General features: G+C 48.1%; 1 protein-coding gene across 1 annotated transcript in view; it reads left to right on the top strand.

Annotated features, from left to right (window-relative positions):
- The first annotated feature begins 229 nt into the window (after positions 1-229).
- The window catches only part of DHCR24 (24-dehydrocholesterol reductase), a 30,003-nt gene continuing 15,270 nt past the window's right edge, over positions 230-14,962 (top strand). Inside the window, exons 1-4 of the mRNA XM_082686141.1 lie at positions 230-586; positions 3,954-4,109; positions 12,315-12,420; positions 13,089-13,207. Coding sequence (XP_082542267.1) covers positions 356-586; positions 3,954-4,109; positions 12,315-12,420; positions 13,089-13,207 — 612 coding nt within the window. The 5' untranslated portion in view covers positions 230-355. The remainder of the gene's footprint in view (positions 587-3,953; positions 4,110-12,314; positions 12,421-13,088; positions 13,208-14,962) is intronic.

The following is a 14,962-nucleotide window of genomic DNA, read 5'->3' as shown; positions in this document are numbered from 1 at the left end:
CCCCCGCAGCCTCCCTAGCCGCAGGGCGCAGTTGACCCCACCAGCGCGCGTGTTCCCCAACCAGCCCTCCCCGCGCGTCGGCGAGGAGAGGGTGGAGCGGCCTGACTCCCGCAGCCAATAAAAGCAGCGGCTTCCTGGTCCGATCCCCGGCGCGGCTCGCCATTGGTCGCGGGCCGGGTCTCGGCCCACCGAACCTTTGCGACCCGAGCCAATCGCGAGGCGGCGAGGCGACCCCCCGACTCCCCGGGAACGGGCGGCGGGCGGCGCGGGCGCAGGCGGGCGCGGAGCGGGTGGCGGTGACAGGCGGCGCGAGCCGGCATCCCCCTCCCCCGCGCGGCGCGCCGCCGGTGCCACCATGGAGCCCGCCGTGTCGCTGGCTGTGTGCGCGCTGCTCTTCCTGCTCTGGGTCCGCGTGAAGGGGCTGGAGTTCGTGCTCATCCACCAGCGCTGGGTGTTCGTGTGCCTCTTCCTCCTGCCGCTCTCGCTTATCTTCGACATCTACTACTACGTGCGCGCCTGGGTGGTGTTCAAGCTCAGCAGCGCGCCTCGGCTGCACGGGCAGCGCGTGCGGGACATCCAGAAGCAGGTGAGCGGCGCCGGGCGGGGCGGGAGCGGGAGCGGCGCGGCGGGACTCGGCCGGCCGTGTGCGCGGGGTGGCGTGCGGCGCCCCGGGAGCCCAGACTTCGCCGAGGCGGCGGCGGCGGCGGCGTTCGAGGGGGTTTGAACTCAGAGCGTGATGATGGGGGCTTCCCGGGGAGGGAACGGAGTGAGCGAAGGCATTCAGGGCACGAAACGTTGCTGGGTGTTTTCGGAGTGTCTACTCTGGAGCACGTGCGGCTTGCCCAGAGGGATATAAAGGATCAGGAGATCGGGGAGGGTGAGCCGTGCACAGGTGGCTGCCTGCGGGCCCAAGCGATCTGGGAGGCGGCAGGGCTTCAGGGAGGTGGCGCAGGCACTAGAGACTGGGAAGTAGGGGAATTGATAGGAGGGAGGTGTGTCAGGTGAAGGGTTGGGTGTGAGCCAAGGCCCAGAGGGCGAAGAGGTTGGAAAGTCCCTTCGGAACTGGGGGTCATGAGTTTAGAGTTGACTCTGTAGCAGCGAGGAGGAGCGCTTGACTCATTTGGAAGGAAGGACTAAAAAGTGAGAAGGTAACCCCGAGCCTGGGTGAAGAGCCTCGCAGCCCTGGGCCCCCGCTCCCCCTCAGTCCTTGAGGAGGCATCCCCATTAACTCCGTACACCCTCCCTCGGGGGCTCCGCCCACAGAGCCTGGGCCCTGCTGCCGCTCACAGTGGGGCCTCCTGTTCCGCTCTCAGGGTTGTCCTGGGGCTTCGGGCTTGGGCATTTTCTTGGCTCCCTCTGCCCCTCCTTAGGTTCCTCTTAGGAGTGTCAGGTTGCAAAGGGCTTCTGTTTCCTGCCAAGGCTCTCAGCTCCCGTGTAGCCGCCTCCATGTTCTGTGGGCGCTTTGGTGGGTGCTGCAAGCAAGAGGGGGAAGATGGATGCTGCCGGCCACCCCTAGGAAGGGTGGCTCCAAGGAGGGCTAAGACCTTGGGCTGGGGGCAGAACACAACGTGTGGAAGTGCTTTTGCACGGGCTGCCCTGGGTTCAGCTGGTCACAGTCACAGCTCCAGAGCCCTGCCTACCCTCCCTCCCCTGCTGCATCCTCTCTCCTAACTCTTTCTACGGGTTGAGATTCTCCCATTTACTTGTGTGTCGTTCCTCCATCCCCCTCCAGTCCAAGCGAGAGCTTCTGGAAGGCAGGGACCGTTGTCTAACTCACCTCTGGCCTCTGGGGTATAGGCCAGAGCAGCCCGGGGACTTTGTACAACATTGCCTCCCAGCCCAAATTCTTGCGGCCCCACATCTTGCTCGGTTCCCATCAGGATCCAGCACGACCGGTAGTTCAGGCTTTAAGGGTTCCACACGGCCTTCATGCGGCCCACCCAGCAGCTGGAATGCAGCCCCCACAATCCATTCCCCACACTACTGAGTGGGTAGGGAACCCTTACCTAAACTAAGCCAAACGTTCTCACTGGACGGGAAGATGGACCTGTTTCACGGATGGGAAAAATTGAGGCTGAAGCGGTAGTCCCATGTTCAAGGTGATCCCAGCAGTAAATGGGGCTGGAACCCAGGTCAGCCTGGTTTTGGAACCTGAATTCTGACCTTTCTCCTTTCCCATCCCTTCCCATTCCACCCAGCAGATTTGGTTCTGTTGTCTCACACCTGGCATGTGCTAATAGCCCCTGACTTGTTATCCTTCTTCTTGGCCCTCCCTGTCTCTCTCTGGCTTGCATGTACTCACAAGAGGGACTTTGTACAACCTTGCCTCCTGGCCCAAATTCTTGCTCAGTTCCCATCAGGATCCGGTCCAACCGGTGGTTCAGGCTTTAAGGCTTCCATACTGCCTTCACGCGGCCCACCCAACAGCTGGAATGCAGCACCCACAATCCATTTCCCACACCACTGAGGACGTATGAAGCCCTGGGATCGCAGAGTCAGGCGAGGGCCGGATGATCATGGAACCTGCCTTCTGGTCCCTTCAGAGGAATCTTCCTCAGTCACCCTCCTCTGCTCGTACACCTCTATCCACAGGGCACCCTGGCCTCTGAAGGTTAGGAAAGCTGTCCCCCATGTTGACCTATTTGTCCTGTCAGCTTCAACACATTCTCCTCCACGGCTCTTGGTTGCATGTGATAGGAACTCAACTCAGACTGGCCCAAGCAGAGAAGGATTATATTGACTCAGGTCCTAAAAAGCCCAGGTATAAAACTGGCTCAGGTATGATTGGATCCAGGAGCCCCTGTCCCCCATCTCTAGTTTTCCATCTGTCTACCCTCTGTTGGCTCGGTTTTCCTCTGGGTTGACTTCATTCTCAGGGAAACCCATCTCCCTGTGGAAACCCCAGCAGTTTCATCCAACCAGCTCAGCGATCCCAGTAAAAAGAAACTGCCTCTCCTAGAACTGGCCTTATTGTCTTGACTTGGCCTTTAGGCCCATCCTTTATGGCCAGAAGGATGAAATCAGACCTTAGTCATGGGCCCACCTTCTGGGGCAGGAGGAGACTCAGCTTCCCCTGGACCAAAGGAGGATGGGACTATTAGAAGCATATGAAGAGGAGACGGATGGTCAGAGGCCACAGCAACAGATGTCCATCTCTGCAGGAAGGGAACACTTTCTCCTGTGTTCCTGACGGGCTTGGCGTTGTTCCTAGGCCATTTGTTCTCTGTGTTATATGTCCCGGGCACTTACGGTGGAGGTTTTGCAAAAAAGCTCTTCCTTCCATCGGCTTGGTGGGCCTTCCCTGCCCCTTCTATCCCCTTCCAAGTGACATAGGAATTATTAACACATACACATGCTTGGAACAGGGCTTGGCACCTAGGCCCAGTAAGTGGTAACTGTTACTCTGTTCTTGACTATTAACACAAGCCCGTCTGTCTTCCCAGGCCTGGAGTCAGGCAGTCCAGGTTATGAGTCCCGGCCCCTCCCTTCACTTGTTGAGTGACCAAGTTCCTTTGCTTCTCAGCTTTCTCCCCTACAGGAGGGGGCTGGCCATCCCCTGCTCCTGGGGTTGTTGTGAGAAGTAAAGAGACAGTGTACATTGGGGGGCACCTAGGAGATGGTTATCTCGGGTAGAGTGCTATCATTACCGCCACAAAGCCTTTCCTGAGCTTCCCAGTTATGTTGTTTACATAAGCACTTTGATCCTGGATTTTCACTTCTTTTCCATCCTGCTCGCTGGTGGGGCAGCCCGTCAGCCTTTCTGTTGGCCTCCCTAGAGGGAAAGGGCTGTGGGTCTTCCACGGGGCCAGCAAGATGCAGGGGCTCACTAAATGTTTGTTGACGTGTGAGGGCATCCCTCCAAGCTCCCTCCCCTTAAAGCTGGGCTGCAGGCTGCCCTGGGGCTCCCCCACCCCACCCCCGGGGCCAGCTAAGCCTCTGTCCCTCCGTTGCAGGTGCGGGAATGGAAGGAGCAGGGCAGCAAGACCTTCATGTGCACGGGACGCCCTGGCTGGCTCACAGTCTCGCTGCGGGTTGGGAAGTACAAGAAGACACACAAAAACATCATGATCAACCTGATGGACATTCTGGAGGTGGACACCAAGAAACAGGTGAGAGGGGTCCAATTCCTGGGCTCTGGGAGCAGGTGGCCACTATCCCTGGCGGGGGTGACTCACAGGGAGACAACTGTAACCAAGAGGACCCCGGGCCTCACAGAAGGCTCTGCCCTCCTTCAAAACCTTATAGCTTTGGAAGAGATCAGTCAGAGCCCCATCCCCCAGGTGGGCACACTGGCCTCAGGGAGACTCGTTGGTTGTCAGCAGTTCCCCAGGAAGAAGGGATGGGGAAATCATGGGCAAAGATGAGAGACAAAATGGAACCTATTTATCCCTTCCCAGTAAGGAAGTGTGCTATGGGCTATGGAGGTGACAGGGAGGGTGGGCCTTCTCCCAGGCTTCCTGGGGACCCACTTGTTAATAGCCTTACACATGTGTCTAGTCTTTGGCCTATCCAGTGATTTTTCTTGACACTTGGCACGAGGAAAAAGGAGATGAATTTAAATCAAGGACAACACAGAGGGATTGTGTCTCTCCTTCCTTCCTTCCTTCTTCCTTCTACTTAACTTTCCTTCCTCCCTCCCCCTTCTTCTCCCTCCCTCCCCCCCTTCCTTCCTTCCCACCCCACCTTTATTTCTAACGGAAGACAGCACAATATCCTAATGGTAAGGAGTTATTAGATATGATATATCCGCATGCTGGCATTTTGATGTGAGGCCTTGGCCATGTTGCTTAATGTCCCTGTGTCTTTCCTTTTTATCCAAGCAGCGTTATTGACATACACTTGGTATGCAATTCTGCACAGGTGCCCGGCGGTAATAAACTTTGGCGTATGTCAAAAGTCTGGCAGCTGTGAGGACATGACACCACCAAGACAGTGAACATACCCGTTGCCCCCAAAAGTTTCCTTGTGGCCCTTGCCAATCCCTGTTGGGCCCCTTCCCTGTCTCTTCCCTGCCGCGCCCACATACCTAGGCAAATAAGGACCTGCTTTGCATCACTAGTTTTGTATTTAAAGTTTTATGTAAGTGGAGTCATTATGTACCCTTTTTTAATTTTGTCTGGTGTCTTTGACTCAGCATAATTACTCTGAGGAAGCGTGGATCAGAAGTACGTGCTGCCTTACTGAAAGTGATGTTCCGGTGTATGCAGAGATCACAGTTTGTTTATCCATTACCTTAATGATGGACGTTTGGGCTGTTTGCAGTTCGGGGCTGTGACAAGCAAAGGGGCGGGGAGCATTTATGTACGTTCTTTGTATGGACATAGGCTTTTCCCTTTTGGGGGTAAAAAACTGGAAGTGAAGTAGCTAGATCATATGACAGGTGTGCAGTTAACTTTTTAAGAAACTGTTCAGTCGTTTTCCAAAGTGCCTGTAGCATTTTACATTCCCATGGGTGTTCCCATGGCTCCACGTGATCGTAGACTTGGTATGGTCGGTCTTCTTAATTTGAGTCGTTCTAATAGGTGTGTAATGGTAACTCATTGTGGTTTTAACTTCCATTTTTCTAATGACTAATGATGTTGGGCATCTTTTCATGTGCTTATTTGCAACTTGTAGATCTTTTTTTGGTGAAGTACCTGTTGAAATCTTAAGCTAAAATTTTTTCTTGGGTTTGTTTTCTTACTATATTTCTAGAAACAAGTCCTTCATCAGATACACAGTTTGCAAATATTTTCTCCCAGTTTTTGACTTCTCTCTTGAAGTCAAAACCATAAATTTTTAATTTTGGTGGAGTGCAGTATAGTAATTTCTTCCATAGATCATGTTTGTGATGTCTTCTTTAAGATGTCTTGCCCTAATTCTGTTGTCTTCTTGAAGTATTATGCTTTTCTGTTTTGTGTTTAGGACCATGATCCATTTTGAGTTAATTTTTGCATATGGTATGAAATAGGGGCAACAAAAATTTTTTTTGCCTGTAGATTTCCTACTGTCCCCTTTTGTTGAAGAGATAATCTTCTTTACCAAATTGCTTCTGCTCCTCTGTTAAAAATCAGTTGTCCATATCTATAGGTCTATTTCTGGACTCTTTTGTTCTGTTGATGTATTTGCCCACCTGTATGCCGATGCCATACTGTCTTGATTACTGTAGATTCATAAATCCCTAAGAATGAGTTGGAAAGTATTCCTTCCTTTTCATTTTTCTGAAGGAAAAATTGGTTTCATTACTTCCTGCAGTATTTAGCAGAATTACCCAGTGAAACCGTCCGTGCCTGGAGTTTTCTTTGTGAGCAAGTTTTTATTAATTAATTCATTTATAAATAAATTTATAAGTTATAATTAATTAATTTATAAATTAATTTCTTAAATAGCCCTGTGGCTCTTCAGTTGTTTCATCTCAGTGAGCTTTGGCATTTTATGTCTCTACAGGTGTTTGTCTGTTTCAGGTTGTGTAATGAATTGATATTAGGTCATTCATAATATTCCTACTGTCTTTTGAATACCTGTAAAGCCCGCAGTGATGTCCCATATTTCATTCCTGATATCGGTTATTTGTGACTCCTCTCTTTTCTTCCTGACCAGTCTGGCTAGAGGTTAATCAACTGTACTGATCTTCTCAAAGAAGTAGCTTTGGGTTTCATTGGTTTTTCTCTATTTTTACTTTGTTTATTTTCTATTTCATTGACTTCTGCTTTTATCTTTGTTAATTCCTTTCTTTTACTGATTTGCATTTAATTTACTCTTCTTGGTCTAGTTCTTTAAGTGAAAGCTAAGGTCATTGACTGAGGCCTTTCTTTTTTTCTAATATAGGTGTTTAGTGCTATAAATTTCCCCCTAAGCACTGTTTTTAAAACTATCCCACACATTTTGAACATTTTCATTTCCATTCAGTTCATAATTCTTTCTGGTTTCCCTTTTGACATTGTTTTCACCCATGGGTTATTTGTTATTCAGTTTCCAAATATTCGGGAATTTTCCAGAGATCTTTCTGTTGCCGATTTCTAATTTAATTCAGTTATTGTTAGAAAACATACTTACTGAGACTTATTTTATGGCCCAGAACATGGTCTGTCTTGGTAAATGTTCCATGTGCATTTTTTAAAAAATGCATATTCTGCTGTTTTGGGATGGTGTGTACTGTAAATGTCCGCTATGGTCAAGGTGGTTGATAATAGATTTTCTCTCTGTTCTGTCAGTGATTGAAAGAGGTATTGAAGGGTGTCTGGGTGGCTCGGTCATTAAACATCTGCCTTCCACTCAGGTCATGATCCCAGGGTCCTGAGATCGAGCCCTGCATGAGGCCCCCTACTCCCTGCTCAGCGGGGAGCCAGCTTCTCCCTCTCCTACTCTCCCTGCTTGTGTTCCCTCTCTCACTGTATGTCTCTCTGTCAAATAAATAAGTAAAATATATTAAAAATATATTTTAGGGGCGCCTGGGTGGCTCATTGGGTTAAAGCTTCTGCCTTCAGCTCAGGTCATGATCCTAGGGTCCTGGGATCGAGCCCCACATCAGGCTCTCTGCTCAGCGGGGAGCCTGCTTCCTCCTCTCTCTCTCTCTCTCTGCCTGCCTCTCTGCCTACTTGTGATCTTTGTCTGTCAAATAAATAAATAAAGTCTTAAAAAAAAAAAGAAAGACAACAGATTTAAATATATATATGTATATATACATACACACACACACACACATATATATATACTTTTTTTTTTTTTTTTAAAGAGAGAGGTATTGAAATCTCTGCCTGTGATTGTGGATTGATTTCTTTTGTAGCGCCATCTGATTTTGCTGCATGTCTTTTGTGGCTCTGTTAAGAGGTATATAAATGTTTAGGATTTTTATGTCCTCTTGATGAATCCCTTTACCATTATGAAATGACTGGTTTCATTCCTAGTTTTCTTCTTCGCTATGAAATCTGCTTTGTCTGATATTATTAATAAAGCCACTTAAGCTATCTTTCGACTAGTGGTGGTATGGTGTACCTTTACATTGTTTCTTGTAGGCAGCATATGCTTAGGTATTGCTTTTTAATACAATCTGACAATCTCTGCCTTTTACTCAAGATGTTAAAACCATTTCCAGGGGCAACTGGGTGGCTCAGTTGGTTGAGCATCCAGTTCTTGATTTTGGCTCAGGTTCTGATCTCAGGGTCATGAGACCCAGCCCCATGTCGGGCTCCGCGCTCAGTGCTGGAGAGTCTCTCCTTCTCTTTCTGCACCCCCGCTGGTGTTCACACTCTCTCTAAAAACAAACAAACAAAAAAAACACACACATTTACATTTAATGTTGTTATCAAAAAAGTTTGGCTCAAATCTGTCACCTTGTTCTGTTTTTCTTAGGCGCCACACCCAATTGGGAGCCCAGCATGCCAGACCCTGAGATTAAGACCTGAGCAGAGATCAAGAGCTGGATGCTTGGGGCGCCTGGGTGGCTCAGTGGGTTAATCCTCTGCCTTTGGCTCAGGTCATGATCTCAGGGTCCTGGGATCCTGGACCCCACATCGGGCTTTCTGCTTAGCAGAGAGTCTCCTTGTCCCTCCTCCCTTCCTCAAATAAAATCTTTTTTTAAAAAAGGAGTTCGATGCCTAATCAATGGAGCCACCCAGGCACCCCTGCCCTTTGTTTTCTATTTGCCCCTTTGTGCTTTGTTCCCTTTTTCTTTTTTTCTGTCTTCTTTTGGATTACTAAATAATTTTCAAAATCCTATTTTAGCTCTTTGGTGGCTGGTTAGCTGGGACTTTGTTTTGTTCTTTTAGCAGTTGTTTTAGGATTTCTAGTTTGCATTTCACTTATCACAGTCTACCTTCAAGTGGTAGCATCCTATGTCATGTATATTTTAAGAATCTTACATTAATATACTTCCTGTTCTTTCCTCCCGACCTTTGTCCTATTTTTGTCACAGTTTTATATGTTGTAAACCACACAGTGCATTATTATTTGATAGTCCAATATCTTTTAAGGATATATAAATAATTAAAAATCTATGTACTTACCTATGTAGTTACCATTTCTTCATTCTCTTGTGTGGATTTGTATTTCCATCTGGTTTTGTTTTCCTTCTGCCTGAAGGGACTCTTTTGACATTTCTTGTATGGCGATTTTGCTAGGGATGAATCTTTTAGCTATTAAATGTCTGAAAACATTTATTTTTTTGCCTCCATATCTTTTCCAACTTTTATTTTGAGAGACTACATGTAACATGAAATTTCTCATCTTAACCTTTTCTTTAAAGTAGGCTCCACGCCCAGCATGGGATTTGAACTCATGACCCCGAGATCAAAGTAACATGCTCCAGCAACCGAGCCAGCCAGGCTTCCCAATCATCTTAACCATTTTTAAGTGCACATTTCTTAAGTGGTATTAAATACATTCACAGTGCTGTGCAGCCTTCCCCACCATCTGTTCCCATAGCTCTTTTCATTTTGTAAAACTGAAACTCCGTATCTATTAAATATAATTTTCCATTCTCCTCTCTTCCCCATCCTGGGCGACCACCATTACAGATTCTTTCTTTATGATTCTGAACACCCTAAGTATTCTCTAAGTAGAATCCTACAGTATTTGGTTTTTTGTGCCTATCTTACTTTGCTTAATAACTTCAGAGTTCATCCATGTGATAGCATATTACAGAATTTCCTTCCTTTTTAAGGTGAAACAGTATTCCATTGTGTATATGTACCACATTTTGCTTATCCATTCATCTGTGGGCAGACATTGAGTTGTTTCCATGTTTTAGCTGTTGTGAATAGTGCTCCTGGGAAGTTGGATGTATGAATACCTTTTCGAGCCCTGCCTTTAGTTCTTTGAGGTATATACGCCCGAGTGGAATTGCTGGACCATGTGGTAGTTCTTTGTGTAATCAATCTTGAGGATCCACCACACCGTTTTCCACAGCAGGTGGACCATTTTATACTCCCACCAACAGGACCCGGGGGGTTTAATTTCTCCACATCTTCACTTCCACTTGTTATTTTCTGGGTTTTTGTCTGTTTGGATTTTTGAGAACCTATCCTAACGCATTTGAGCTTGCCTTCGTTTTTGAGAACTGTGTTCACTGGGTATGAAATTCCAGGTTGACGGGGTTTTCCCCCTGTACTTTAAAGATGCTTCACTGTCTTCTTTCCTGCGTTGTTTCCATAAAGAAGCCTCTCATCCTTATCTTTGTTCCTCTGTATGTAACGTGTCTTCTGTCCCTTTGGCTGCTTCTAAGATTTTATCATTAGTTTTGAGCAATTTTATCATGATGTGCCTTGGTATCATTTTTTTCCTAATTCTTGTGCTTGGGATTCATTATACTTTGCATCGCATTTGGAAAATGTGGGGTCATTATTTCTTCAAGTATTTTTTTGCCCCTTGCTCTCTCTCCTTTGAGGACTGTCGCACACATATGAGACCTCTTGGAATTGTTCCACAGCTCAGATCATGGATAGCCTATAAAAATTGTAAACATTTTTTTCTTTCTCTGTGTGTCTCCTTTAGGAGAGTTTCAATTGCTATGTGCTTGGGTGCACTGCTCTTTCCTCCTGCAAGGTCGATCCCAGCTAGTGTGTCTTTCATCTCAGATGCTGTTTTTATTTCTGGAAGTTTAATTAGGATCTTTTTACTATCCTTTTTTTTTTTAGATTTTTATTTATTTAATTGACAGACAGAGATCACAAGTAGGCAGAGAGGCAGGCAGACAGAGAGAGTGGGGAAGCAGGCTCTTTGCTGGGTGGAGAGCCCAATGTGGGGCTCAATCCCAGGACCCTGAGATCATGACCTGAGCTGAAGGCAGAGGCTTTAACCCACTGAGCCACCCAGGCACCCCTCTTTTTACTATCTTAATGATGCTTTTTACTATCTTACTTTAATGTCTCCACTTACCTTTTTGAATATGGGGAATGTAGTCATATAACTATGGGTTTATAATGATTATTTTAATGTTCTTGTTGGCTAATTTTAATATCTCTGTCAAATTTGGGCCTGTTTTATCAAAATAAATTTAAAAAATTTTACCAAAACAGATTGATTTTCCTCCTTGTTAAGAGTCAACTGTTCCTGCCTTGCATTCCTGGGAAACTTTGATTGGATTCTAGACATTGTGAATTTTATCTTGTTGGGTGCTGGATATTTTTGTATTCTATAAATCATCTTGAGCTTTGTTCTGGGACACAGCTCGGTTACTGGGAAATAGTCTGATCCTGTTGGGTCTTGATTTTTCAGGTGAGGTCAGAGGAGTGTCTAATCTAGGGGTAGTTATTACCCGTTGCTGAGGCAAGATCATACTCTACCCATTGCCTTGTGAACCAAGAGATTTTCCAGTCTGGCATGTGAGAATAGATGGTTTTTCCTTCCCTGGGTAAGCCCCTGACCCTGTTCCTTGTGACCCTTCCCCTGGCCTTGGCTTCAGTGTGCACTCCAGCTGGTGTTCCATTGAATGCTCGGTGGGCATCCTTTGCAGTGTTTCAGAGTTCTCTCTGTTCAGGTCTCTCCTCCCCAGTGTTCTGTCCTGCAAACTGTTCACCGTGGTCTGCTGCTGCACTCCTCCCAGAGCCCTTTGGGCTCCCCTGCCTTTCCAAGATCCCTGCACTGCCTGACTCCAGGGAATCAGCCCAGGCGCTCACAGAGCTCCCCTCGTTTGTTTCCTGTCTCTCAGCGGTTATTAACTTCATTGCCTGATGCCCGCTATGTTGAAAACTCTTGTTTCATTTTGTCAGTTTCTTGCTTTCGGGCAGCAAGAGGAATGGAGTCCCTGTTGCTCCGTGTTAGCTAGCAGTGGAAGTCCACGTGTTGGCACATGGAAGTGTCCATTAAAAGCTGTGACTTCCAAGAACATTCCGTGGTAAGGGATATGGTCATGGGGTTAAATTTTACAAAGCAAAGCAGAAAAGTATGCATATGTGTGCTTGAATTTATGTGTGTGTATGTATGTGTGTGTTATATTACAACATACAAAATAACAATTTAGGCATGGATGGAAAGAGCCTGAACATAAGGACACTCCAGCATTAACACTGACCGCTAAGATGACAGGAAGAAGTAGGATGATAACTTCATATGTGTCAACAATAAGAGAGTATTTCTTCAATAGTCTGGAAGAGACATAAACTAAGTATTAAGTGTAAAGATACTTGAAAGAACAAGGTCAAACACTAGCAGACTCAGCACCAGAAACCGCATTCACTATAATGAAAGGCAGTGTCGTGTTCTAGCAAGAGGCTGCAAGGAGCACATAGGAATCCTGCGTGATCATGTGGGAAGATCTGGGGTGACTCCTCTGAAGAGGCCCCCTGTAGCCCCGGCTGCCTCCCAGTGACCCAGGGTCTCTCTTCTTGTGTCAACAGATTGTCCGTGTGGAGCCCTTGGTGACCATGGGTCAGGTGACTGCCCTGCTGACCTCCATTGGCTGGACACTGCCCGTGTTGCCCGAGCTCGATGACCTCACAGTGGGTGAGGACTCAAGATGGGCCGAGGGTCAGAGCTGAGGCACTAGGGCCCCCTCCTGTCGGTGTGAGGGCCGCCGCTATTCCCTCTGTGACAGAAGTTACTGTCTCTGCTCACCCATCTCCAAAGATGGCGTAGGCTGCCTGCCTTTCTGATCTCAGGCAGCACCTCTCTGGTGCGAATCTGCATCCAGTGACATATGTCCATTACTCCCATTTCGGCCTTAAGGAACACACAGAATAAGTCTAGTCTGTCTCTCTTTCCACAGGATTCATGGTCCCCAGTGCCTTTCCTTCTCTAGGGGGAACACTTCCAGTTCCTGGAACTGTTCCCACAGGACACAGCTTCCTGCCCCCTCCCAACCCCATTTCATCAAGGTCTGTGTTAAGATGAATGCACGCGGGCATTGAGGCAGGTTCTGGCCAGAGGTGAGGGTGTGAGTACCCTTGACATGCTCTCTCACCGGCCCTCCTACCTCAGGGAAGCCACCAGGCTCCTGTCTGAGCGCCTCCTTCCCTCTCTTGTTCTCCAGATCTATAGAGATGGAAATCTGCCCCAAGTGACCGGCCCTGTCACACATTCCTCATGCTGTGAGCAATCCCAGCTCCTTTACCCGACCCCCCCCCCACCTTGCACCCCATGGCTCTGCCTGGCTAACATGCATATCTCTGCAGGGGGCTTGATCATGGGCACAGGCATCGAGTCATCATCCCACAAATACGGCCTGTTCCAACACATCTGCACGGCCTATGAGCTGGTCCTGGCTGATGGAAGCTTTGTGCGATGCACACCGGTGAGTTCAGAGATAGGGGGCAACTCCACCAGCCTGCCTTGGGCATCAAGGATCCTGGGGCTGGGGAGGTAGGGACCTTGGGGATGTTTCCTTTCAAACACACCTGTTTGGTTGGGGTCTGTATCCATAATAACACAAAGATTGATACAGCCCCTTATATGTGCTCGGATACTGTTGTAAATGCTTCCTATATGTTAAGCTATTTAATCCTTGAATAACTTTATGAGGTTCTATTATTTTAGAGATAGGAAGTTAAAACACAGAGACGTTAATAAACCTGCCCAAGATCACACAGCTACGAAATCCACATAGCTGGGATTCAAACCCAAATTATTAGGCTTCCAGATCAGTGCCCTTAGACATTTATTACAGCAGTCTGCCTCTCTCGGGCACATCAGGTGTGAGCCACAGAGTTCTATGCCAAGTATTGGGAAATGTAACTCAAAGCAGGAAGAGGGGCTATTTTGGAGAAACAAATGATAATTCTGCTCCCCAAAGGGGGATGCAAACATGTAAGGCATTTTACCCTAATGAGTGGGACAGGATAGAAACAAACTCAGATTTCTGAGCATAGCTAAAGGGCTCCTAAGGAGGGTGGCAGGGACAGAGTCACTCTTTGCAAGAAGATGTTTTAGAGAGCCACCAGGGTGGTTGGTCTCACAGAGGAGAGCCCAGGGCAGGCTTGAAAGCCTGGGTCTCAGACAAGAGAGACCCCCATTCAGGATTCACAGGGATTCAGCACGTTTTCCTAAACCCTTGCCTGGGCCCTGCCTTCTGACCTGTTTATTCCCAGCAGAGAAAGGAGACGACATTCATGTGTGACGTCCCTTCCCTGAGGCCCATTTTCCTCATCTGACAAACGCACTCTCAGGGAGAAAGGAGATGCCAAATGCCCCTAACACAGAGCTGGGCACCTGGCAGTCACCCACTTATTACTCCTCTCTGGCAGTGTGGACGGGCAGGGGGGCCCAGGTGGTCCGCGTCTGCTGTTCCGGAGACTTCTGCCAGCCTGCTGCAGAGCTTCCTGGCTCCAGTCCCCCACCCCTGCACTCCACTGCAGCCACACCAAGGTGTGCAGCGTGAACAGAAACCACAGCGGACTGTCCTCTTGGGGAAAGGCCAGGGGAGGCTGGACTTTTCCAAAAGGAGCTTTGTTAGACCTACAGAACTTAAATGAGAATGGCCAGATGAAAAGTTGGCTGTCTGTCTCTAAGACAAATACCGGAACAAGAAACGATAAGGTTAGAAACAGATTGTGGAATCAGATGAGGTCTTGCAGGAAGAATGCTGGGTCGGGAGTTAGGCGACCTTGCCTGAGCCTTGGCCTCTCTGTGCAGACTTGTGGGATGCTTAGGGGGAGCCATGTCACCTCTTAGAGCCTCACTTCCTTACTGTTCACGTGGAAATATTAGTGCTCTCCCTGGGCTTAGGGGACAGGGGGAGGATGCCACAGCTAATGAACTGTAAAAGGCTTATAAGTTTTGGTAATGGCCCATCTAATGTCCCCAACTGACCTTGACCCTCAGGAAGCTCTTTTTTTAGCCCAGCCTGGGACCCTTGGCCCTTCATCCCCCGTTTTTGGCTCTTCGGGCAGTGCTGGTCCTGGCCTTTTCCTGGGTGGCCTGGGGTCCGGGGACTGTACCTGGGTGGAGGGGAGAGCCTGCCCTTTCCGTGAGCATCCCTGGTCCAGAGGACAGTTGAAGCTGCAGAGGGAACACAAGCCCAGAAAGTCCTGTTTCTGAAGTTCCTTGCTAG

Source organism: Mustela nivalis (assembly GCF_964662115.1).
Source record: "Mustela nivalis genome assembly, chromosome: 10".
Taxonomy (NCBI): domain Eukaryota; kingdom Metazoa; phylum Chordata; class Mammalia; order Carnivora; family Mustelidae; genus Mustela; species Mustela nivalis.
The sequence above is the reverse complement of the archived record's forward strand: the minus strand, read 5'-3'. Positions and strand labels throughout refer to the sequence as shown.